This window comes from Mchenga conophoros, linkage group LG5 (genome assembly GCF_057382185.1).
Source record: "Mchenga conophoros isolate Kocher_MC1m ecotype Shallow Benthic linkage group LG5, M_conophoros_male_GT1.1, whole genome shotgun sequence".
Taxonomy (NCBI): domain Eukaryota; kingdom Metazoa; phylum Chordata; class Actinopteri; order Cichliformes; family Cichlidae; genus Mchenga; species Mchenga conophoros.
The window spans coordinates 24,843,209-24,867,459 of NC_140530.1; the positions used below are offsets into that span (position 1 = coordinate 24,843,209).

General features: G+C 37.3%; 1 protein-coding gene across 2 annotated transcripts in view; it reads right to left on the bottom strand.

The window, feature by feature from the left end:
* Nucleotides 1–24,251, bottom strand: part of slc38a3b (solute carrier family 38 member 3b) — a 30,392-nt gene that overhangs the window by 4,704 nt on the left and 1,437 nt on the right. Inside the window, exons 2-14 of one of the 2 annotated variants that reach the window (XM_085274471.1) lie at nt 15,268–15,433; nt 14,888–14,908; nt 14,644–14,725; nt 14,408–14,523; nt 11,683–11,756; nt 11,055–11,147; nt 9,484–9,565; nt 3,330–3,412; nt 1,770–1,828; nt 1,234–1,407; nt 977–1,056; nt 794–894; nt 71–195 (exon numbers count right to left, since the gene is read on the bottom strand). In XM_085274471.1, the coding sequence (XP_085130597.1) occupies nt 71–195; nt 794–894; nt 977–1,056; nt 1,234–1,407; nt 1,770–1,828; nt 3,330–3,412; nt 9,484–9,565; nt 11,055–11,147; nt 11,683–11,756; nt 14,408–14,523; nt 14,644–14,725; nt 14,888–14,908; nt 15,268–15,371 (1,194 nt within the window). In that variant the 5' untranslated portion in view covers nt 15,372–15,433. The remainder of the gene's footprint in view (nt 1–70; nt 196–793; nt 895–976; nt 1,057–1,233; nt 1,408–1,769; nt 1,829–3,329; nt 3,413–9,483; nt 9,566–11,054; nt 11,148–11,682; nt 11,757–14,407; nt 14,524–14,643; nt 14,726–14,887; nt 14,909–15,267; nt 15,434–24,251) is intronic. The other variant, XM_085274472.1, reaches the window with a different exon arrangement.

The window sequence follows — 24,251 nt, forward strand, 5'->3', positions numbered from 1 at the left end:
TAGAAACACTATAATGTTACAATATTAATTTAATTATTGAATGAAGACTGAAATAAAATGCATCACTTACTGGGAATAGCACAATGGGGACTGTCAGTGTTACAGCAGTAAGGACAGCCACTCGCACACACAGGATCAAAGTGTCGTAAGGATCAATCCGGCTGTATGTGTGCAGTAGTTCAGTCTCCACATTGCCTACAGAAATATCAACATAAACTAGTTTAGCTGCGCATGAGCTCATTACTCAGCAACTGTGGACAGCATACCATGACAAACAATCTCCACAAGAGGGCGCTTGGGTTCCATGTAACACAGTAGAGGCAAATTCTGTAAAGGATGGAATCATTAAACAAAACAAAACAAAACAAAACCCCTGATTAGAAAATCTGTCTACAGAGACTCAATTTTTCCATGAAAAAGGTTACTACGCTTTTATAGAAACCACATTAGATCGTCTGGATGATGGCACTTAATAGCTAATACACAATAACTAACAATTAACAACAAGGAAAAGCTATTCCTTTGCGAGGAAAATGATTTTTATTTTTATTTTTTGCAAGATTTGTAAAGTATAATGAACATTTTAACACTGTATCTGAGTTGCCCCTCTAAAAAAAAACTAATCTCCCTAGTCAAATATTTTCCAGCCCAAACTAGATTCCTTTTGTCTTACTTAATAATAACAAATATCTATCACTGTTCTGTCCACTTGATATGAACACAGCCATTTGTATTCGTCCGCTGGTACTGAAACACCAATCGTAAAAGAAATGTCAGGGAAAATTGCCCTCACCATAAAAAGTCAGGTAGCCAAAGAGAGCTGCCAGAAAGTACATGGTGTACATGATTAAGATGGAAATGTTGGACACCTTCTGCATCTTCTTCTTTGATGGGCTAAAATCAAAGAGTGGACATTAATGCCACATTTTGCACTGAGATGTTATCAAACATTGCAGGTTACAGATGGGCGACTCACTTGCGTAGCTCAGTGTAGATGGGCAGGACCTCAGGGTGGCAAACAAAAGCGAAAGCCAAAATCGGGATGGTGTATGCTGTCTGTTAAGAGACACATAAACACATGACTGTCTATTATTAGCAGTGCAGTTGAGCTTCCCCGCATACATGTGTGGAAACTAGCAAATACATTTACAGCATCTCAGCATCTCTGGCTTTCAATATTCAAAAGCGATACAGATCCACAGATACAAACGGTTCTTCATCTCAGCCGCCTACCTGTGGGTTGATGGTGAACATGCGTGGGGTGCAGTGGGAGTCATCATCCTCGTGAACCACACCGTTGTTGTACTCATGGATATGGACTGAATCGTTCAAGCTGAGGTGGGAAGCGGTACCATTCACTGAGAACTCCTCAAAGGGGCAGGGAATCTGAAACTTCTTGAAGATGACCTGCAAATGTGGCAACATGTGGAAGAACAAACAGGAATATCATGAAAAATAAGGATAAGGTGATATGTCAGTCATTAAAAAAACATCCTCCAGTTATCAACAACTACTTAGAAAAACCATTTCAATCTAGATTAGGGCCACTCAGCCTCTAAGTAGACAGATTTAACTTTGAACCTCTGATGTCTGTATAGTAGCTCTTATATTAGCCTTATCAAACACTGACACATTCCACCAAAAATAGAGACAAGGATGGGAAAGTTAGCAACATAAAGTGTACGCCAGGAAGGCATGCCAGAGCAAAAGAGGCTCTGTGTGCGCAGTGACTGTGATGATGTGCCACTGTGTGTGTTGGACCAACTTACTGCAGTGAGAAAGAACACCATGCAGCTGAGAGAAAACCCGCTGGCGTAGCCAAGGTAACCTGAAAATAAAGAGAACGAGAAAATTCATAACTGCTCCTCAGACTGAATTCATGTGTTGTTTGGAACCACTATTAACTGCATTAGCTTTAGATGCTCCTTGTCATAAATGAAGCTACTGCAATAACATCCTGAAAATGTACAGAGTGACCTCACAGCACTGTGAGGGCAAAGACGGCATGTTTATACTGTGTATTAATGAGCAGAATATGCCGGAATTGAGAGTGCGATTATGTCAGGAGAAATTATTTTTAACTGAACAGCCCGCTGTTTTCGCTGTGAGGAGTAGGACAAGAACGCACTAATTGCTTGACTGCAATGTACATACCTTTGCCTTCAAAAATTATTAGATAAGTTGGATTAATTTCAAATAATCTTAACTGATAACTTCTAAGTATAGAAAATATTTCTTGAACACAAACTGGCAAATGCACGAGTTAGATAAATGCACTGCATGAAAACAACCCAAAACTCAAACCCACTACTCTGGAGTATAATGAAAAGGAGCAAAACTACTTTAAAGAAGCTATGTTACAACGAGTAGCTGAATAAAAGGACATTAACTGTTAATACAGACTGTAAACACATAATACTTGTTATGCAGGAACCTTGCCCAGCTGCCATGGAGATCCATTTTAAACAGAAAAAACATTTAATTAAGTTAAAAAAAAAAAAATGTAAGTCAAACTGTAAATTTAAGTGAAGACAACATAAATATTTTATATTATTTCACTAGCTATTGATTATTAGTATATTACATATTATATTATTACTTTTTTTTTTTTTACTCTTAGGGAATTCAAATAATCTATTATTTATATTGGAAAGTTAAGCCCGCTGGTGATGTGTACATGGTCCTGGAAGTCTGGCTAGACTCACAGATCAGTGAATTTGGCTTTTTTATCTGCTTCAAGCTTATCTTTTATCTCTGGTCACTGTGTGTACAGAAAACACCTATACATTCATCTATATGCAATTGCCCACTTGCTTTAATATTGTGTCAACAATAAGGTTAAAGTTGCCTTAGTGGTCTGATTCAAAAGAGGATGTTTTTGTTTTTGTTTTCTTTTTTAACAGCAGGGCAACTGTAGGGAGAAAAAACATCATCACTGTCTGATGTATGCATTAGATCACATGTTAGCTGATTCTGATAACGGTTTTGAATGACTGCTGAAAACTCATTTTTATAGGTTAGCTTTCCCTTAATCCTCATCCCTTTATTTTTGGCCATAGTTTACAACTATTTGCTTATATGTCTGAATGAGCTTCTGACCATATGTTCGATTGTGTGCCTGTTTATGTGTCTGTACATTCGAACGTGCATATTTATCTTTAATATATGGCTTTTATTCAAACTGTGGAGCAATTTGTAGCTGTGACAGTTTTCTAATATCTGTAAAAAGGTATTATTATAGCATGTTCCAACACACTAAAAGCTTTCTTTGGTAAATGGAAGTGGAAAACAGTACTCCCATAACAAAGATATATTTACATTATACTCACCAAGCTGTTTCATTAAAGCAAGGGGCAGGATGATACTGGCAGAGACCATGATGACCAGGTAGTTTCCGTTCAAGTACCACAGACTGTTTGGAGAAAAATCTAGTTTATTTTGGTAAGAGTGTGTGGTGGTAACATATTTCTTCATTCTGTACATGTAGCATAGAGTTAGTGCTGTTTTTGTACTTTTAAAAATGTCAGTGCGGCTAAATCTGTGACACAAGGCTGTTAAAAATCTGTTGGTCCAAATGGCTGATGTACCCCATTTTGTCAGGCCAACAGTAACCTGTTGGGAACACCCTTGGCCGCAAGATTGTGGAAAAAATGTGTCTGCTTATGTTACTCTCGACAGAAGTACTAGAATAGTGTGTTGCATAACTCAGATTATTTATATGACAGGTCACAGTTGCAGTAAAGCAAAACACTATGGTGCCTAAACATCTTAGGACTGAAGAAGTCAGCAAATGTTACCAGTATAAGCTTAAAGTCCCTGTCAGACACTTTATCCTCTCTTTCAAACAGAAAAAAAGACATCAGACAAGTATTAGTGTTCACATTTACAGTCTCCTTCTACAGCTCTGCTAGTTTGTCATCATCAGACATGTCCTCACTCTGAACAAATATCTTGTGAAATTCATTCAAAAAGAAATATCTCTGTTGTGCAACCTCAATAGCTGAGATTACATGTATATGTTTATTCTAAGGACATGTAGACAAATGTTAGTGTTACAGTGGCTTCGTACTTCTGTGTTAAATCTACACCGTGGTATCTGTCATATCTGCAAACCCTGCTGAAACCCTGCACTGTAAACTATCGTGTAACCCACGCCATAACCTACACTGTAACCTGTGTCATAACCTGTTGTTGTTGTTGACACATCCTGTGCAGGTTCAGAGGGTGCAAACCTGCGAAGGTTTATTCTCCAATTGACTAAATAACAGTACTAGTAATTATCAAAATCATTATTTATGGGTTGTTTTTTTTTTAAGTTTAATTATAAAAAAAATTTACTGTTGTTATCATCAATTTTTCAAATTTACTATTTTTCAGAAAAAGCAGAAAAAATAGTAAAAGACATTCTTATATTTTATCAAGATACCGAAATACAGTTATTTACCTACCAATCAACTGCGCCTGCTCAAATTTGGGTATAAAAACATTATTTCCTTTTGTTATTTGCCCAAAGAACAGCTCTAAATTTGAGTTTTAAATACGTTTTGCACAGATTACTGAAATATTTGTGTTTTATTGTTTTATGACAGGTGGTCTAATAACTTCTGTATAAATGCTGACACTCAGTTGTCAGGTGTTAGGGTGCAGTTAGAGATGCTGCAGAGAGTCTGACTTCTTTTATGATATAGCTTTTATCGATTTGACACTGTGATCCAGCTGTATAATAAAGGATGGACATAATATATTTAAGTTTTAAAAACATTTATTTGTCTTTAATCACTACTCAAATCATCAGTTATACTAAATGGAATGCAGTGGCATCTATATGACTTTTTTCCAGTGGGACTAATCTATCTAAGCACTTTACAGTGCCTTTTTTATACTTACCGTATCCATACAGCGAGTTATTCTGTGAACTTTAGCGCTTTATCTACCTGGCATCTGCTAAGTGAATATAAATAAATGAATGTGGTGAAACAGCATGTTTATAGTCATTTTACCTGTCTAAACTTAAAACATCAGGAGCTGTAGAGCCAAATGGTACCACACAAACATGCAGTTTAAAGTCAACTGTCTCTTAAATCCTGTGCATAGGAAAGTCTTTGTCCCCTAAAGCCTGTTTCTCACTGCTAAGCCTGTTATTCTTAACCCTGCAAGAAACACAATGAGTAGGATCGGCTGTCTGCCACAGTCCTACATGCTGGAACACAGTGTGATCTATGACACTACCAGTGTTTATTTGTGTATGCATGTGTGCATGCGAATTTGGGCGAGTCACTTAAAAGCAGGGGAAGTTGCACAAATCATAGGTCATGTCTTCTTTGGCCTTTTAGGCGGTAGGTCAAATGAGAGCAGCTTTCACATGCAGGTGCACTTGCACTTGGGACAAGTTCTGTCCAGTCAAGTCTAGAGTTCAAATCCAAGTTCAGTCAAATGAAGTCTTTGGAAGTAGACTGTGTTAGTCTGACTAGCAGTATTTTAACATTTAGCTTCCAAAGTTGCATTAGCAGTGACAATAGTGACAATACAAACAGTTTTGGTTTTCTCTCCCTCAAAATTAGTTTTTGATTTAACTTTCACTGTTCTCATAGAGTGACAACCCTAGGTTGGATTAACAGATTTTTTTATAGAACCGAATGGCAGACAGAAAAAATCAACAAAGTAGCTACTGTTTCCAAATGTCTCAGCCTCTCTGCATTTGAACATGATGGACATCACTGGACCCTTTATATTTTGCCAAAAAAAAACTTTCCCATACCCTACATAAAACAACACCAACCAATTCAGATCTACTTTAGCACTGGCACAAACTACTTAAACTCAGGCAGAGTGAAAGGCACTTGGCTGTCTCTCCACCACACGATAGCTTTCTAATTCAAGAGCCACTAGTCATAAATAAAACTACAGACCCACTACACACCCCTCATTCCTCTTAGTTGCTGTGACGCCATGAATTTGGACAACAAGGTTCATCGAGTGGACATGAACACAGTGTGCCTCCGTTGCTAAAGGGCACCTCATTTTACACCACCTGCTGCTGTCATTTATGTGTGTGTGTGTGTGTGTGCAAGACATGTAGAGCAGTTACAGAGCTCAATACATCTATTTCATTTGGCTATAAGCGTTTAACGTAGGTGGCAAGTAGGTTGAGAACTACGAGAGAACTGCTGTTGTCATGTGGGTTTAGGTCAGGGGTCAGCAACCCTAAGGGTTAACTGATGGCACGGCCATAGCTGGACTGGCCATCGGGCGTACTAGGCATTTGCTCGGTGGCCCGATTATCTTTTTTTTTGTAACGGTATAAACAATGAAAGGTGGTGGATTGGCCAGATGCTGGCCGGTGTGTAAAAATAACTCAGTTTTTGGAGGTGGCTATGGCGGAGCTTCCACAGATTCAGTAAAATTAACAAGTGGTGGAGGCCAGCAGGTGGATGAGGGAGAGGGGAGGCAGGAGGAGAGACCCGAGGCAGCCGCCGGTCCGAGTGTCAGGTGAACTGAACTTCAGCTAAGAAGTTATGACCTGCAGTCTATCTGGGTCAGATATAAACCAAGTTTAGTTTATTTTCGTTGTGCTGACTTTTTACAGTCAGTTACAATAACCCGTACTCCGTACTAGCTAGCATGACGGAGTTTCTATACAGCTGGGTGGGTGCTATGATGTTACTGATGTTGAACTTTATTTTATTCATAAGGTTAGTTAGTAGAGTTGCCAACCTTCCCGTAAAAAGACGGAATCGTCCCGTATTCAGAGAAAATATTACGCGTTTGGTGTTGAGCTGAGAAGGGACGCAGTTTGTCCTGGACTTCAGCTAGGATGGAAAAAGACACAAAGCTGGAGTTGCCTCTTCTTCTCTCATTCTCTCCCCCTCCCTCTCCTGTTGCTATTTTAATCATGAAACTGATCCATGATCAGCTGATCGGCTTTTCTCTCTTGTTTGTTTATCTCCCACTTTGCGCCAGAAAGAGGAAACCAGCAGATGTCGCGCTAAACAACAGCAGCACGTTTAAGCTTGATCAGCTATTGTTAGAATTTATTTAATATTAATTTCTAGTATCAGCTGATGTTTGCTGGAGCCACAGCTGTAAACCTGCTGGTCATGATATGGTTTGGTTATGTGATGAGAGGGAAACATGAAGATGAAACCAGGAGATGTCCTTACTGAATCATCAGAGCTGTGATGGAGAAACAGGTTTAACTTTTAGGTGACATGAATGAGTTGAAGGGAAGTTATGAACTGTTTCTGAGAGACAAATAACACCAGGATTCTTTTTTTTATGTAGCTGACAGCTGGTAACTGTGCAGGGGTGGATCTGGCAAAGTTTTGGCAGGAGGGCCAGGTTGGGCATTAACAGGGAAAGGGGGGCACAAAGAAATACTTTCTTATTCTCTTTTAAAATGTCGGGCTGCTATTAAATAATTATCTGACGCTTACAACCAAAGTTTTTATCTGATGTAAAATGTATAGAAATCATACATATACCAACAAGACTGTACATCACTGTCACCACAGTGTTTGCTTTCATTCAAAGTCTTTATAGCTTTAATACCTGGTGGGCCGGTCTCTAGTCAAAATGCCTGTTTTTTTGTCCCAATCCAGCCCTGGGCACGACACGCAGTGAATTAATCTGAGAAGGTGCATTAAAAAATAAATGGCCACGTCAACGATGCACATCGGAAATCAACTCACATAGATACATTAGTTGTGCCACTTCTTAATGATAGTATCTTAGCTAACAACCCCAACTACCAGATTCAACTTGTAATTGGCTAAAAATAACTTAGCCTATCGGTGAGAGGGACGTTGTTACCTTTCCACATTCCGACACTTCAAAAGCTTCAGGAGCTTTCCACTCAGCATCAGCACCAGGGAAATACACGAATGCATCCGTAGACTCGAGACAGAATTCACAATGCGTTTTTGGGACTTTCAGGTGTATGGACCAATGTTTTATTTTCTGATCAAACCAGAAATCTTTAATGAGCAGCTAGATTTGTCTCGCATTAGCTGGCTGAGTTAATGCCAGTTAATACAACATCGAAGCAGCTGGAATCCACAGCTGTGCGTGTTCATGGAGCTTGCATTTTCACCTGCTGGACATCACTACCTGACAAGTTTAACTGTCTTCAGAACATTGCAGAGGCCTTATTGACAGTATTTGGCTCTACATATCTGTGTGAACAGATTTTCTCTCACATGAGTGTCCTCGGGTAGCCGTCTGAATGCTGGACACTCGGAGACCTCTGTCTCTGAGTGGGAGGCCAGAGATCACACTAACATGTGTGTCTCTGTATTAACAGACATGCCATATTGGCTTAGTTTATTTTTGTTATCATTGTTGTGAGGAGACCATAAATAGCATTTGCATTTTCTGTTGTACAGTTCATTTGCTGTCATGGAGTTCTTGTTATGGATAAAAAGTTTTTGTTTCAAAACAGCTGATAACTATTCGCTGATACCTGCCAACATCTGCAAACTAATATCATTCTATAAAGTGGTTCTATATATTGTGTAGCTGTTAATATAGAGTGTTATTAAATTTATTGCTAATGCAATCATATGGCACACTGACTTCTGAGGAAATTTTAGATGGCACTCACCATCAGAAAGGTTGCCTACCCCTGGTTTAGGTTGTCTCAGTTGGTTTTAATCTTAATCTTAAGACTTAATAATGTTGAGGTCAGGATTCTGGATTGCCACACTATGTGTTGCAAGACCCCTTACAACCGAAGGTCTTTTTTTATGACTTTAAATATTTGAAGCACCTACGACTTGAACAATTATGTAATTATGAGTCCATGCATCATTCATTCCCTTCTGCTTATTGAATACAAGGTCATGGGGCGGCTGGAGTCTATCCAAGCAAGAGGAAAATTCCACTAAAATACACAAACGAGCAACAATTGGAACAAGCCCCATGCTTAGATGAAAATCTTGTGTCAAGCCCATTTAACTCAGAAGGTCTGCACATTATGCCCTGACATGTGTAATCCTGCTAGTTGGCATTATATAAATAAAACTAAATTGAACTGAATAAAGTATTCTGTTGAGTATCTTGAGCTATTGAATATCTGCCCTCAGACCGTCTAGGCTGCAGCACATAAGTATTATAGCTGCAATCCATTTTGAGCACAAGGTTTTTTTAGATTTAAACAGACAGCTGGAATCTACTTCAGTCCTCCGTGGCCTTATGCAGACCGTGTCTCTGGCATAACTCTGACGTGGACAGTGCTTGCCTCTACAAGCTGACAGTAGTGAGGATTGATGTTGTGTGCTTTAGTATCAGATGCCCAATCATGTCCTTCCTGTTGTTCAGCCAATTCCAGGCTCCCATTCTCATTACACCCCCAAACCAACTGACTCAGTAAATGCTGCAAACTGGGCCAGGCCCCATGACCCTGCACACAGTGTCTCAGCTCTGGGTCAACAACAGGCAAGACTCATGTGCTCATGTACTGAAAAGGACATAAATGACAAGACTCACTCGCTGTTGGGCTCAACCTTCAGGAAAGCTTGGATGACCAGCGGTAACTCGGATTTAACAATGTAAAGGTAGCTGGACATAGCTGTAACAAGACAAGACAGGGGAAATGTAACATGTGGTGAAGTAAACCACAGTGCAAGTACACACGCTAACCAAACAGACATCAGAAAAACAATGACACAAGTACACTTACCACATCATGTTTACATAGGTGACACAGCCGTCGCTACTACTGTGGACACTGTGGTCGCGTCCTTTGTACTTTTGGGAAATTGGATGTTTTACAAATTTTTACTACTTTCAGTATTTATCGTTGGCACCAAAACTTTATTGCTTTGAAACAGGTTTAAGATTATAACTTAGCTGAGCTGGGACGATAGACTCTGTTACCTTTCAAGCAAAAATGTGTATTTGTTGAAAAATAAGGTCAGTTTTCCAATGACAATTATGCTATGTAGCTTCTTTACAGTGCAATTGTTATACCTATGAGTAATATCTGCAACTGTTTTGGTTAGAAGAAGCAGGTGAAGTTAGTGGTAGTGAGTGGTATGACTGATCACAGTGACATGCTTATGCGTTTACAGCTTGCATTAACATATTTTCCCCTTTTCAGTTATCTGGATACAGATCGTACCAGATCTTACCACGTAGTAGCAGCAAACTAGTTATGAAATCAGTATGGGTTTATCTCAATTATGGACTAATTTAGAGCTTAAGAAGTTTTGCGAGGCACATTAAAATCACATTAAATCACATCACACTAAAACATATAATCAAGCTCTCCTACAATAAATAATTAAGTACAAGATAGAGCTGAAAAATGCATTTGAGAACATTTTTAAAGTCAAGTTTAAAGAAAGAGTGAAAAAAACAAAACAAAAAAACATCAATGACTGTGATAATCTAAGGTGACTTTCACAGATAATTTTCATGTCTTGACTCTGGTCTTAGGAAACGCCACTGTTGCCCGATGACACTCACAGGACTGACTGCTTCAGTTTCACTTGATGAAATGTTTTTTTGTTGTAGGCCATGAAATGCTTTAAATGTAATCATCAAATGTAATCTTACAATCAGTACCAAAGCTAATTGTTAGTGAAGAAAGGAAAGCAGCATTATCTTTTTGAGTCTGTTAGTAATCAAGCAGCTCCATTTTCAATTCTGAAATCAACAGGGTAAACTGTGGCTTTTTTCTTAAGAAGCTGGGTTGAGTAGTTCATGCTTAAGGAAGAAGGTATGACCTAGTTTGTCTCAACAACTCTCTGGTCAGTAAGAAGAGCAAATCTTTTTAATGTCAAAATCACAAGGAATACAGCTACTTATAAGCAGCTACTTCATTGTTAATACTCTATCATATCCCAAACTTATAAATAGGACCAAAAGCCAAAGTAATACTAATGGCTTATTTGACTATAGTTATAGGGTCTTTACCGTACAGTATAAGGCACCTTGAAGTGATTTGGTGCAATAAGCATATAACAGAATTGAATTGAAGTGAAATCAGTTTATAGCTTCAGGCCAGTGGAAGAACACATGAGCGAACATGTTCCAAACCTACACTGTCTCCTCACCTCCAATATTTTGCAGGGTGATTGCTGTGCCAGCAGCTATTTTTCCAAGATTGCCAAAGGCCCTGTACCCCAGCTGTTCATAAGCTCGGATTCCTGTAAGCAGATTACAAACAATCACAAATTTAGTTATATTTGCTATGATCTCTGTCCAAGGAACACAACGAGACGCTTTCAGAGGGGTTGACAAATGACTGCACAACTTAGATAAATAGAGAGTACGCTGACATGACTTTTTTTCTAGTTTTAAAATTTGCCTAGACAATTTTAACTCAGCGAAACCTCAAATTACAGAATAAAAAAACAAAACAAAATGTCTTTATTTAATGAGACAGGGCATTACACAAGTCGCGATGACTGAAAATCAAATCCTTCTATACAAAATTGACTTTTAAAAATACATTTAAATTATGAATACTTTATTTGTTGATAAAGTTTTTTTTCACATAACCTTTTTTTCAGTCAAGCACTCTTTGACATTAAGCGGTTTTTGATCTTTTTAACTTTATAAGCTGTCCTTTTCTAATGGCAACCACAATAGCAATCTCCAGGGGATTTTCGATGTGAGAACTTTACAACATGTAATTGTACCATTTCTTTTCAAAACATTGAGAAATGACACAATGCTTACCCACAATGCCTGAGGATTTGAGCATCAGATGAATAGAGTAGCATGACAGAGCTGCTACCGCAGTCAGAAGAAACCTGTGACAAAAAACAAAAGTCACACACTCGTTATTTTCTATACCACTATTATCCTGAAATTTGTTTTTTGATTCATGATATTTTGTGGTCATAAATTAGCACTGACTGCATCAGCTGATTGTGCCGCACAGTACATATGACCACACAAGAAAAAATCCGTTTCTGACTCCAGGTTTTTTATTTCGGTAAACCACCTGTCACCTGTCTCAAACCCGCTCTCCATACTAATCTCATTCATAAAGTGCTTTACAAATCCAAGCATTATGGCTAACAGGTGGATTTTCCAGTTTGAGTGAAGCTAACCAAACAATGAAGAACCACTTACTGCTTTAGAGACAGAGAGTGACAGCTGGACAGCATTACCTCACTTTTAACATAAAACTCATTGATATAGCCAAGGGCAGGACAAAAGTGAAAAACTGATGTTTTTTATATTTCATTTTATTTTACTGTTCTTATTTTAGGCTCCAGCACCCCCCGCGACCCTGAAAAGGATAGGCGGAAGCGACTGGGTGGATGGATGTCCTTATTTTCTCCTGAGTTATTAGTTTTGTTAGCTAACATAAACTAATGTAAGTCTATTGACCGCAAAAAAACCTACCACATGATGTCACGTTCTCTACTGGCACAAGATGGCAATAAACATGTTTTAAAAACTTGAACTTTCAGAATCCCGAAGGATTAAGCACTTATTTCTTAAATCCAGCTACACAGGCAGTGTTACATCTGTCAGCTTTTCATGATGTAAATTAGCCTTTATATGTGAAGTGTTTATATCAACTTTAATTGCAACTGTTTAAAATACTTATTCCAGCCAGATCTATAAACCTTGCAGTATCATGTATTTTCAGTAGTATTTTTTCAGTCTGGATAGATGTTTCAGTGGCTGAAACACCTGTTCTAGCATTAATGTGGTTATAATACAGACATCTATAAACATACTTATTTTGCTGTACTTATTTATTCCTTTTTTCTTCTGTATGTGTTAAATTTGGCTTGATGTAATATTACATTCTAACTATATTTGTGCTAATCATACATTATACAGTTCTAATGCAAGTACTAATAGGAAGATTCCATAAGGCTATAGGTTCCTTCAGTACAAGAGCTACTCTGTATAAACTAAACTGACTTCCTGCTTTCACCAGATGCTGAGGCCATTTTCTGCTCCAGTCTCACTTCTTTGCAGCTACTTAAACATAAACTACAGTCAGTGGAGACTGTACGGTGGCCCTGAAAGGTCAAACGCAATGCAACTTAACAACACCAGGAAATAGAAAAATGCTGTAAAAGCACGAAAAGTTGAAGTTGAAAAAAACACAGCAGAAATACAAAAAAAAAAAAAAAAACAACCCACTGTGATCATAAAAAAAATAATGCAAAACTAATGGGGAGATGATAATGTAACTGAGTAGCTGGGGAAGTGACAATGTAGCAGTAAAAAACAAATAGCAAGCATGTATCTAAAGTAATTGTGCAATTAAAACACACATTACCTGCATCCTTTTCTCTCTCACAACACTGAAAAATGCTCTACTCCATTAAATGTATGTGAGTGTAGCCTGTCGCATGCTTTGGTTTTATAAAAAAAGAAAAAAAAAAGAGAAAGAAAAGAAAAAAAGAAAAAAAGAGAAAAAAGAGAAAAAAAAGAGAAAAAAAAACCATAAACTATATGACTAGGAAAACCTGGGTCATGGTCTAACAGCAGCTGTCTGTATGGATGCCTCTATGGGGTCTGGTGGTTCAGTTATTCTGAGCTGTGGCCTTTCTATGGCCTATGTGGCAAGGAGGCTTGGGGCCTAAGAGAGGCAATAAATAAAAGTGAACCAATCTTGGCATATAATGTGTTGCAAGACATTAAGACATATAATAAATCAGTACTATTTATAAATGCACTGAAAAGGCAGATTACTTTGAGAAGTACAACTTAGTTTACCTCCTTTCATTTTAATCACTGCATATCAGTAGAATAGCAAATCTTGAGGTCAGAAAATTGTTGGAAAAAGACTAATTGTTTTTTTTGCTGACAGGTGGGAAGCTGTCATACATTTGTTTGTTCAATATAAATGTGGGGCCAGACAGCATCGCTTAGGATGACTCCTTATACCAAGATCTCTGTGATTCCCTACATCCATGTGAGAATTCCTTTCCTAGGTGAAGATATTTCCTGAGGTCTTCACTGGTTTCTTGGCACTGCCATGAGAACGTAGTTCTAAGAATTAGTCTCAAAATAGTTTTCCATATGCTAGCTCCATAGTGTACTGGTTAACACATTTCCTTAATATACAAAAGATCCCTGTGTTGAGACCAGTAGGGGTTACAAAACCAGCCTCAAGAGGTCACAAGCCAGTCTGCTCCCATTTGGGAGTATTAATGGGAGAATTGTGCCAGAAAAGACATCCAGTGTAAAATATGTAGATCCATCCATAAGGGAGGCACTGAAACTACCTGCTACAGAACTTTCTATATGCTGATAGATATAGTCTTTTCTTTTGACAGTGCAAGAATAGACTGTCCCCATACAGTAAAAGCTATTGTACGAGGCTTGAAATAATGATTGTATCAATCTAATTAATGATAAAAGGTGAACAAGTATCCTCCTCCAAAAGGAATGTTTAAGACAATATTTGTTTTAAAACTCATTTACTCACCAAAAAAGGAGTATCCCAGTGTTGGCCATGGCATAAGCTAAACCCAGGATTCCACTACCCATAATAGCATTGCCCAAGTTGAAGACCGACATGCCAAAAGACGTCTTTCCTTCAAACTGTAAATGCAATATAAATAAATAAATAAAAAACAGAGTATACATTAAATGCCAATTTAAGATAAAACCTAACGTTGTTACCTATGTTATATAGCTATAATTGTTGGGTTTCTCACTTACATCTGTGAAACGTATGGGTTTCTTTCCGCCTTCGTTGGGCAAAAATTCCTCGTTCTCCAGTCCATCATCAGGCTCTTCATATCTAGAGGCCAGATTTGCAGGTGTTAATTGATGGCATTTCCATCCACCACTGAGAAAGTGAGCAAACATCGTCTGCAGACTCTAGCAAATCATGTGCTTTGAAGGTGACGTAATGAGCAAATATGTAGCTGAAAACCCTTGACGTAAATCTCTGCAAACATACCTGACTGTTTGAGTGCCATTTCTGTATAAGGATCCACCAGTTGAGGCGAGCACAAAAACAAGGTAAACATGCATTTAAAAAAGCAAATATTATTTATGAAGTTATACTTTATGTGGTTCACCACATCTGTTATCTTGTTCATCATTTTCAATGTTAATGGAGAATTATCATAGTGGCAACAGTAAGCAAAAACAAATCAAACATCTGCTTTTAGCTTTAGCAGTGACATTTGAATTTAAAAGAATATTGGTTAATTGGATTTATGAGATTGTGGCTTTCACACAAGTATAACTAGAGAAAGATGAAAAGGAAAGCGTAAAAAATACTTGCTTCAAGCTGTATTAAACAAAGGCAGCCATTCATAAGGAAAGAATACTCACTGATCCTCATCTAGCATTGTTTTCAATGGCACACCCACATCATCGCCGAGGTGATGACTTTTCCCGTTTGATAATATGTTCATCTCTGATTGAGAAGGCTCCATAATTCAAGCTCTGTTTGGTGTATGCGTTCGATTAAAGCAGTTCTTATGAGTGACTTGAATATCTAGGGCAGAGGTGGAAAGAACATGAGTCAGATAACATATCAGACAAGAGGCCTTATTTGTTTTGGATAAACCATTTCATAAAGACAATGTACACTTAACATGCTTAATGGCCCTCAAGACATGTGGTTTCAGCCAGCCTGTTGTAGACAATCAGCTACTTTTTAATGCTTGTGGAAACACAAGCTTTCTCTAAAAGTTCATAGACTTTTGATTAGTCCATGTGAAAAATATCCTTATATACATCTCTGCAAGTTTGTTAAACTTGAAAAGGGTGGACCTGAAGAAACCCTTATATACAATCCTTCTTTTCAGAGAGGGCCTAGAAATATGCTGTGGGGCTGCCTTTGTCTGTGCCACATCACTGAAAGCTAAACTTTACAAGCCACAAACAAGTCATTTGTTTTTGCCTAATTTTCTTTTTTAGAAATTGGAACAAAATGTTGTGTTCATGACGTTATCAAATTTTTCTATCCAGAATACATCTGTACAGCACAGGAATGACTCAGAGTCAACAGAGTGACGTTCAACATGCCTGACAACAGGATCTGACCTCATTTGTTCTTTTTCAGAGGTTTCTGCAGTCCATACACTGAACTGCAAATAATGAAATGTGAGGATGAAATATGACGATGCATGTTCTGCTTTCCAGAACTTCAGAATGGAGCAAAGCAAACAAGTCAGGATCACTAAGGCAAAGTCCACAGTCAGAGTACTTTTTTTTATAACCGTATTTGCTCTTGTCTTTTATATTCCAGATCCCTCGATTTTTAGTGCTACTGCTGACATCCCCACACAATGACACTGTGGCCTTGATGATGAATATAAACATGAGTATGATTAAACGAGATGCCAGATCACTCACAACAAAATGCTTCAAATAACAGAGAAAGCGCTTTCCAAAGCAGCTATTATGAGGCTACTATAATTATACAGTTTAACAGTAGCATCAGTGTGGGGGATGCTGTATTCACAGTTACAGTCAGAAGAGAATGTCAGAGTATTTGTCATTTATCATTAGCAAGCCTGTAATTAATAGCTCTTTAAAATTTGCCTCGGACTTTTTAACAGAAATAAATACTCTTCTATACTTCAGTGAGAACTTAGACAGACAATGGTGTGTTGTTAGTAGTTTCCGCTGTGACCAGGGTAGATCAGCTCAATTGTGTTCACAGTGTCCTCTCTGCCAGAAGATCACTGCTGTGGCTATTCATAGTGTACAATTAAAGAGTGTCATTGATACAATGCCACTGAAGCTAGGAAAGAAACTTGAGAGGACACTGCGTGCTGCTTCACAATACAATCGGGTACTGAGCTCTTCAAATTTATGAATACCTTTCATCAATTAAAAAAAGAAGATGATCTAAATCTGGATTTTAAATTAAAAAGAAAAAATACCTAACATTACTGATACCTTGCACCATGTTATCTGGTGAGTCAGTATTTGCTCAATGATACCACGTCCCTTAACGTAGCCTCAATCCCCTAGCCTAAAAACCCCTGATGTAAACACTTCCTGTTGCAACACTGGCCTTTGACAGCAATTATTTCCAGTGAGGTAAATTCAGAGGAGAAAATGTTGTGTGAATGCTATTTTCAAATTGAAATACACTTTGTGATACAAGTTATGATTAGTGTTGGCCATCACACGAAAAGCAATCGCAAACAAGCAAAAATAAATCAAACTTAGAAACGTAAACATGTAGAGCTCAAAATGTTGAGCCTCTCACGGTGAGTGAAACTACAGTCATTATGTTTGTTCATGAACAACCACAAAGCATGGGATCACTGAATTTACAGTAAACACAACAAGAGCCTATTGTTTTGTCTCGTGACTTTATCATGTTTATACCTAAATACAGCAGTGACTGTTCTGTTGTAGTCTTCTATATATCTAAAACTCAACATATATGTCTTGACCATAATGCACAGCACCATGCATGGTGAGAACAAAATGCAACAATGCAACATATCAGCTGCCAAACACAGTTGTCAAGATCATTTGGGCTTGCTGTTTGCCACAGGTCGTGGGCACCTTGCTGTCCGTATGCCAGTACTCTAAATGTGAGGCCATCTGTCCTACAGCAAAATCTTGGCCCCAACTTGGTCATACAACTGGATAATGATCCCAAGCACAGCAGCAAATCTACAGCAGAATGAATCAAGATGTTGCAATGACACAGTCAAAGTCCAGACGTCAACCTGATTGAAATGCTGCTGTGAGACCTGAACAACTCTGCCCATAAATGAATGGTTACAAATGTAAATAAACTGAAGCAGTGTTATTAAGAGGAAGAGTGGGCCAAAATTCCTCCCCAATAATGGAAGAGACTGATAAAGTCAAACGGAAAAAGATTACTTTGAGTTATCGGTGCTAAAGGTGGATCTACTGAAACATAGACTACTCTGTGTTTCACAGGGCTGCATTACGGAAGAGGATTAGGGACACTGGGGGAAAAAAGTGGGCACGTCTTTTTTTTTCTTCTTTTCCTGAATTCTGAAAAAAAAGTCAGAATTCTGACTTTTTTCTCAGATTGTTTTTCCAGTGGCCCTAATCCTCTACTGCATAGAGTACCATGAAAAATGAGAAAAATCTCAGTTTGGTTCATCAAAAAATGATAAAACTGTTAATGCAAGAAAAGCATAATCTAACCACAACCATAAAAAAGTATTATGGTTAAGGTTATTCAATTAAATGTCAAATTATTCAAGGCTGTATTCTCTCTAAATTATTGCATTATTTCTAAAGTTACAAGTACAATTTCCTCTTATGACCACTAAAAAACCTCATTTAGAGGGAATGAAAATAAAGGTCTTACTGTAGAAACACATGCAACAAAGTGAGTGTGCACGTGTGCACGTGTGTGCATGATCACTGAAACAAAACTGAGTGCAACTGAGAACACTCTTATAAAATAACCCATGAACATTTAAACTTCCTCATTTATTTCTTTATTCAAAAGTATGGAAAGAGCTGCCAGGGGAAATAAAAAGTCTGATGAAACTTTAAAAAGGCTACAAGAGCAGAGGTGGCCAACTAAAACTATGTGAAAACACAGTTGCAGGACAAATTGGGAAATAAAAAGTCTTGGGAAATTGGGAATATAAATTGATTCATAACACTAATCAGAGCCGCAATGGTAGTCCTACTAAGATCACACCACAGACAGCAGAGGTGAATATGAGAAGGGAAAGCGCTTCAGACTTGGCACAGGGATTATCAATGGAAGTCAGTGTTTCTGTGACAGTGTGGACAATGTTAAGGACATTGCACAATGTCAGTCTCAGCGGATGGCGTCTGACGCTTGTTTGCTATTCAGCACAAAACTGCAAGATTCAATTTAGCTATAGAACATCAACATATAATTGATGACTGGATAATCATTGTTCAATGAGCTCCTCGTGATCTTGACCAACATAAATATATTTGGCATCAGGATGTTTGGCACAAAGCTCGCCAGGACTACCATATTGTCTCAACACTGAAGTACAGAGGTGGGGGGACAGGAGCATGACTTTTATAGATGGCACCGTACATCCTAATGGATTTACCAAACTATGGACTGAAAAGACAACATAGTACCACATAATTACTAGTTACAGAAGTAAAAGGACTCAAATTACCACAAAGTTTATACAATTTGGCTCAAATGTTAAAAACAGATTTGTATACAAATTTTATCAGAAGTGTGGCTTTGCTAAACCAGAGAATTCTTTATTATTGTGAAAAGGAGATATGATAGATATGAGGCACTTTGCAGTATATCTTAGCAAATACATATCAAATTTAAATTTTAAAAAAGTTGTTTTCAAAGAAATATCACAAGTCAAACCAGCTCCACATATTTTTTTACATTCAGAATCTTTTTTCAGAGTACAAAAAGTTAATAGACACATGAAAAAGTTTCTGAAAATTGTAGGAGATATTAGGAAAATGTCACAGCTGCTACAGCTGGGACACATCTCAGTATAGAACTTTGACAAATACAGAAAATATTTGCCAGTGATTTCCACTTAAATGTTCCCATAAAACACAAAAGTAAACTAAAGCCAAATTATTTCTTTATACTAACACATATAACATAATTTTAAAAAGCAGAGCTTGTCACTGATCCAGAAGCCTGAGTTTTTTAAGCGTATATTTGTGTCCCGTGAAAATTTGTGACGTTCACTCCTAAAACCATTCGACCTGTGAATTTGGTCATTTTCTTTCCAAAGAAATTACCCCGCCTACGTGGAAATTTAGCTCTAAAACCTGTTGAAATGCGGGCTGGTTCTAAAAAGGTATCAATTTAAAACTTGCTTTAACATAATTTCAATAACTCTTAGACTTTATATAGATTCCAAATGAGTTTTGTTTTCAGTAACGAAGTGACAAAAACTGAAAAGTCTCATTTTGAGCTACTATATTTATCTGACATTTGAAATGTTTGAACAAGATTAGCTGATTTCTTTCTCTCTTTTTTGACAATTCAAGGTTAAAAGTTCAAGTAAGAGGAGCTATTTATATATTTTTTCTTATCATTAAAACCAGAGCATCTATTCCTGTGACACTAGGACATAAAGCAGGGCATGTACGCGACAAACACGGGACAGTGGGGAGCAGGCAAGCACATGTAGATGAGAAAGGCGCATGTGGCACGAGGTTCAGCCAAGAGCGCCTGGCAGCACCAGCTCATCCTAATCCACGTGCTTCCAGGGGACAGGGGACCACATGCTCATGTCTTGCATTACAGCCAGAACTTGAATTACATATTCTTTCCATTTATCATGATAGGTTTCTCAACAACTAAAACCTTCATATTAACACGAACGTTTTAAACAGTTCAAAAGAACAGATGATTTATTTGACTTTAAACAGGCATGACTAGAAAGTATACTAAAAGTATTCTAACCATTCATTTTGAAGGAAAACTGAGGTGTTTAATTTAGAAATGAATTGCATAAATTATATATTATACAAATGTATAACGTCAAATGTATGTTAAATCAAACAGACAGGGACATTAAAGACTACATAAAAAGAAAATAGTTGCAGGGAAAAAAAAGGAGTGCTGTTAACTATAAAACATTTCTGTTTTTAGCTTTAACTACCCCCAAGTAGTTCTGAAATTGCCTTTTTGCTGAACTGCATAAATAAAGTAAAAAATAAACATGATAGACATTTATTTAAGCAACTTGATGCTTTGGTACAACTGTCTTCCATCTCTAAGGTTGAACCCTCTATAATTTCAATAAAATAATCTTGGCTTATTTTTCTTAGTCATCACATAAAAGCTGCCTAAATCATTTAAAGGGTCATAAAATGAAGCACCACCACTAGAAAGCACACAAGGACGAAATTCAATGTGCAGTTGTGCAAGCAGACAATACAGTCTGTGTTTGTACAAAGATTTAGTTGAAAACATTAGGCTCAGTTGTCCGATAAAGGATGATTTGTAGAGCAATAGCAAACAGCCCAACAAACCTCCCCATATTTCATCAGTACGGGTTCAGGTGCACCCTGATGGTAGGTGAAGTTGTGAGTTACACATCCCAGAGGCTGACACTTTAGGATCTAGGGAACCATAAAATGTCAGATTTTATTTTAAGCCTAATTGATACATCCCGAATTGTTCCAAAGGAAGTCAGTACAAGCACCTGTACAGGTCCGAGTAGATATAAAAGCTATTATTTATGATTATTTATGCAAGTTTTTCCCAGATTCTCCTGTCTACAATCTTTATAATTAATGCTAGATGTAAAATGTTATAGACAATAATAAAGCAAAAATTTTAAAAACAGTAGGACATTTTATTTATGATTCACATTTTATTATACAATCATTATATAGTCACTGTGTTTAACACAGAAGATAAAAACACTCAAACGTACATAGGTTCATGACAAAAACACAAAGAAATAAAATACAACAGACAAGCGCACATATGCAGTTATAGAGAACAGCACCGGGTTTCAGGCTTGATAGCACAGAACGAAGTCACCATGGAAAGAAGACAGTAAAAGATACTTCAAATTAGTTTAACCAGGATGGTTCAAAGACAGCTTGAGTTATCAGTAATGTCTTGATCCTTTGAGAAGAGTTTTACATTTGTTGCTACCATGGTTTTGAACTGATTTTGCCCATTTGTAGTAAAAAAAAATAGTTTAAAAAAACAAACAAAATTTTGTATCGTGTTGAAACCCAGCAAATACACAGATGTATTTTACATTGTGCAAATTATGCAATTATTATGCTTTATTAGCACTAAAGCAGTTAAGGAGGCTTTAGTGTTAATAAAGCCACTGTAATGCTTTCTATAAATGACCTCTCAACTTCAACTATCTAACAAGACAGACCAAGATGATAGCATGACGTTGTACCGTGAGAATAAGAGATTACATATATTTATCAGCTGTAATTAAGTGTTTATTAACAAACACTATTTTTTTTTGTAATCTACAGTGTTACAAAGAAGATCTTCTGAATAACAAGAATTAACCATATATATCTGTGCCATACATGAGTAAAGTGAAAAATCAGTGCAGTGCAATAATAATAAACCAACTATATTTCTTTTAATATTAAAAGCATATGTCCTACAGTTATCAAAAGGAAGTAAGAAGTAACTACAACCAGCTTTTTTTAAAGGGGCTGTTTGATTTAATTTTTAGCCAAAACAGTTTGGTAAGTTATTTAAGCAAATAGTTAACGCTCATTAATTATGATTACTTGATAAACTGCAGGACATTTTTCTGAAGCACAGTTTGGTAACCAGGAGTTTGCAGCGGGAAGTACTGAGCAATTATACTCTGTGCATGTGTTTCAGGCAGCTTTTACACTGCATCACAAGAATGTTGCATTTTTCATTTTTAACGGGTGAATTACTGACAGGGCAGGGTGTTGTTTTATTTGAACAGTTAAAAAATACAAAATGATTAAATGTGACATCAATGCAAGAATAAAGTGATTGCAGTGGAAGCATTATAGCAGGTACCCTGGCTTAAAGGCCTACGGATATTTTGATTCCTTGTTACGACATGGGGGAAAATAATAATAAATGTTTTATGTTGTATGTTTTTATTACATTGTCTCTGAGGGCTTTTATGTCTCATATTATGATTTGAACAATTAAGTGTCCCTTTTCACATTTTTCCATGAAACACTGTTTTGAGAAAGAAGGATGAATGCAGTAATAATGTTGTATGAGGAAAACCTATCAAAGTGACCACTTTAATGAGTAAATTGTAATGTCAGGCTTTTGGGATAAAACCTAAACATTTACCGAGGGAATGGGAAACCTTAGTGTTTTCTATAATCTTTCCCATATGGGTCAGTACACACAGAGCAATAATTTTGTCCATCAGATCCAGAATTTATCATTATTGTTCATTTGAAGTCCAGTTATTGTCTCTACTGAGGGAAATATCTTACTCTTTCATGTCTAACTCTAACTGATGTATGGTGTTGAGTAGATTTCACTCAGCACTCCTTGGAAAACATGTCTGCTGCAGCCAAAAATGATGCATGATGCTATGAGTTAGAAATCGAAATAATGAGCTGAAATTTGAACAGCTGCTATCTAACATTTTATTATTATTAATTGTCGTTCAGGGGATTTCTTGGGGTTACAAAACATTAGACTAAATAGCCAAGGAAATTCTTTAGGACAAGTACAAATATAAATACAAAATCTATGGCTCATTGTGGAATATTTCAGTCATCACATATTAACATGTCAGTGCATATTCATCCACAGGGAACAAACTTGGGGGATAAAAGCTTAAAAAATCCACTCTGAACAGAATTAGAGCTCTCTTTTCAATCTTAACTCTCTCATAAAATGCTGAACAAAATGTATTTTTGCCACACAATATAAACAATATCAACAAACGACTATGACTTTCTAATGACTTCAATATAAATAGACACTGGCGCATGATGAAGTCTGGTTCAACCCACAAAGATTATGAGACCCATGACAAAGATAATAATAACCTGACACATGACAGTTAGACTGACTTAAATACAACATTTCACAGGTCTCTTTAATGTGACACATGAGTACAGCTGGCTGCATCCCACATGGATAAAACACTGACTTCCACACACTGTGCACCTGTCAGGTTCCTGCTCAAACTCCTAGTCACTTTGTTCATTACACAAGGCTTATCTGCTCATTCTGCACTATAATGACCCCAGGACAAAACCCCACACTCGGGTTTCGATAGGGACCAAAGTCAAACACATACACCCTCTCTCACACTACCTGGAAACCAATTTTTTTTCCCCCCCAATATGTCACAGTCGAACACATCTAGTCAACACATGCATTTAAGCAGCTTGGGGTCGAAAGATCTTGACAGCCATTGCAGAAAAACATTCACCACCTACCACATTTCCACACATTTCCAGCAAAAGGAAAATCTAAGCCAGCCGCCTGCAGCCCACTTGTTAAGTTTTATCCTACATTAACACAAGCTGTTATGCTGATTTCAAAACAAAGCAAAACAAAACTGCAGCTTCATGAAACCACCTGGCCCAAACAGTTTTACTGTAAGTATTGTTATTATTGCTGAACAACACTTTACAGTTAAGCAGCTTTTCAACATAAACAGCCACTGTAAATTCTTAATTATATACTCAGAGCTAGAATGCACACTGTATGCAAAAATTAAAAAAAAAAAAAAAAAAAGTGTCACTCTCACTAATCTTCCACCCATCATCTTGTTGTACTATCATTTGGTTTTCAGTTTCTCACAAAACAAATGCTCACAGTCAAGTAGCTGAAACCTGTTTATTTTAGGCATCTTCAGCTGAAAATGTCTCGTTTTAAATGT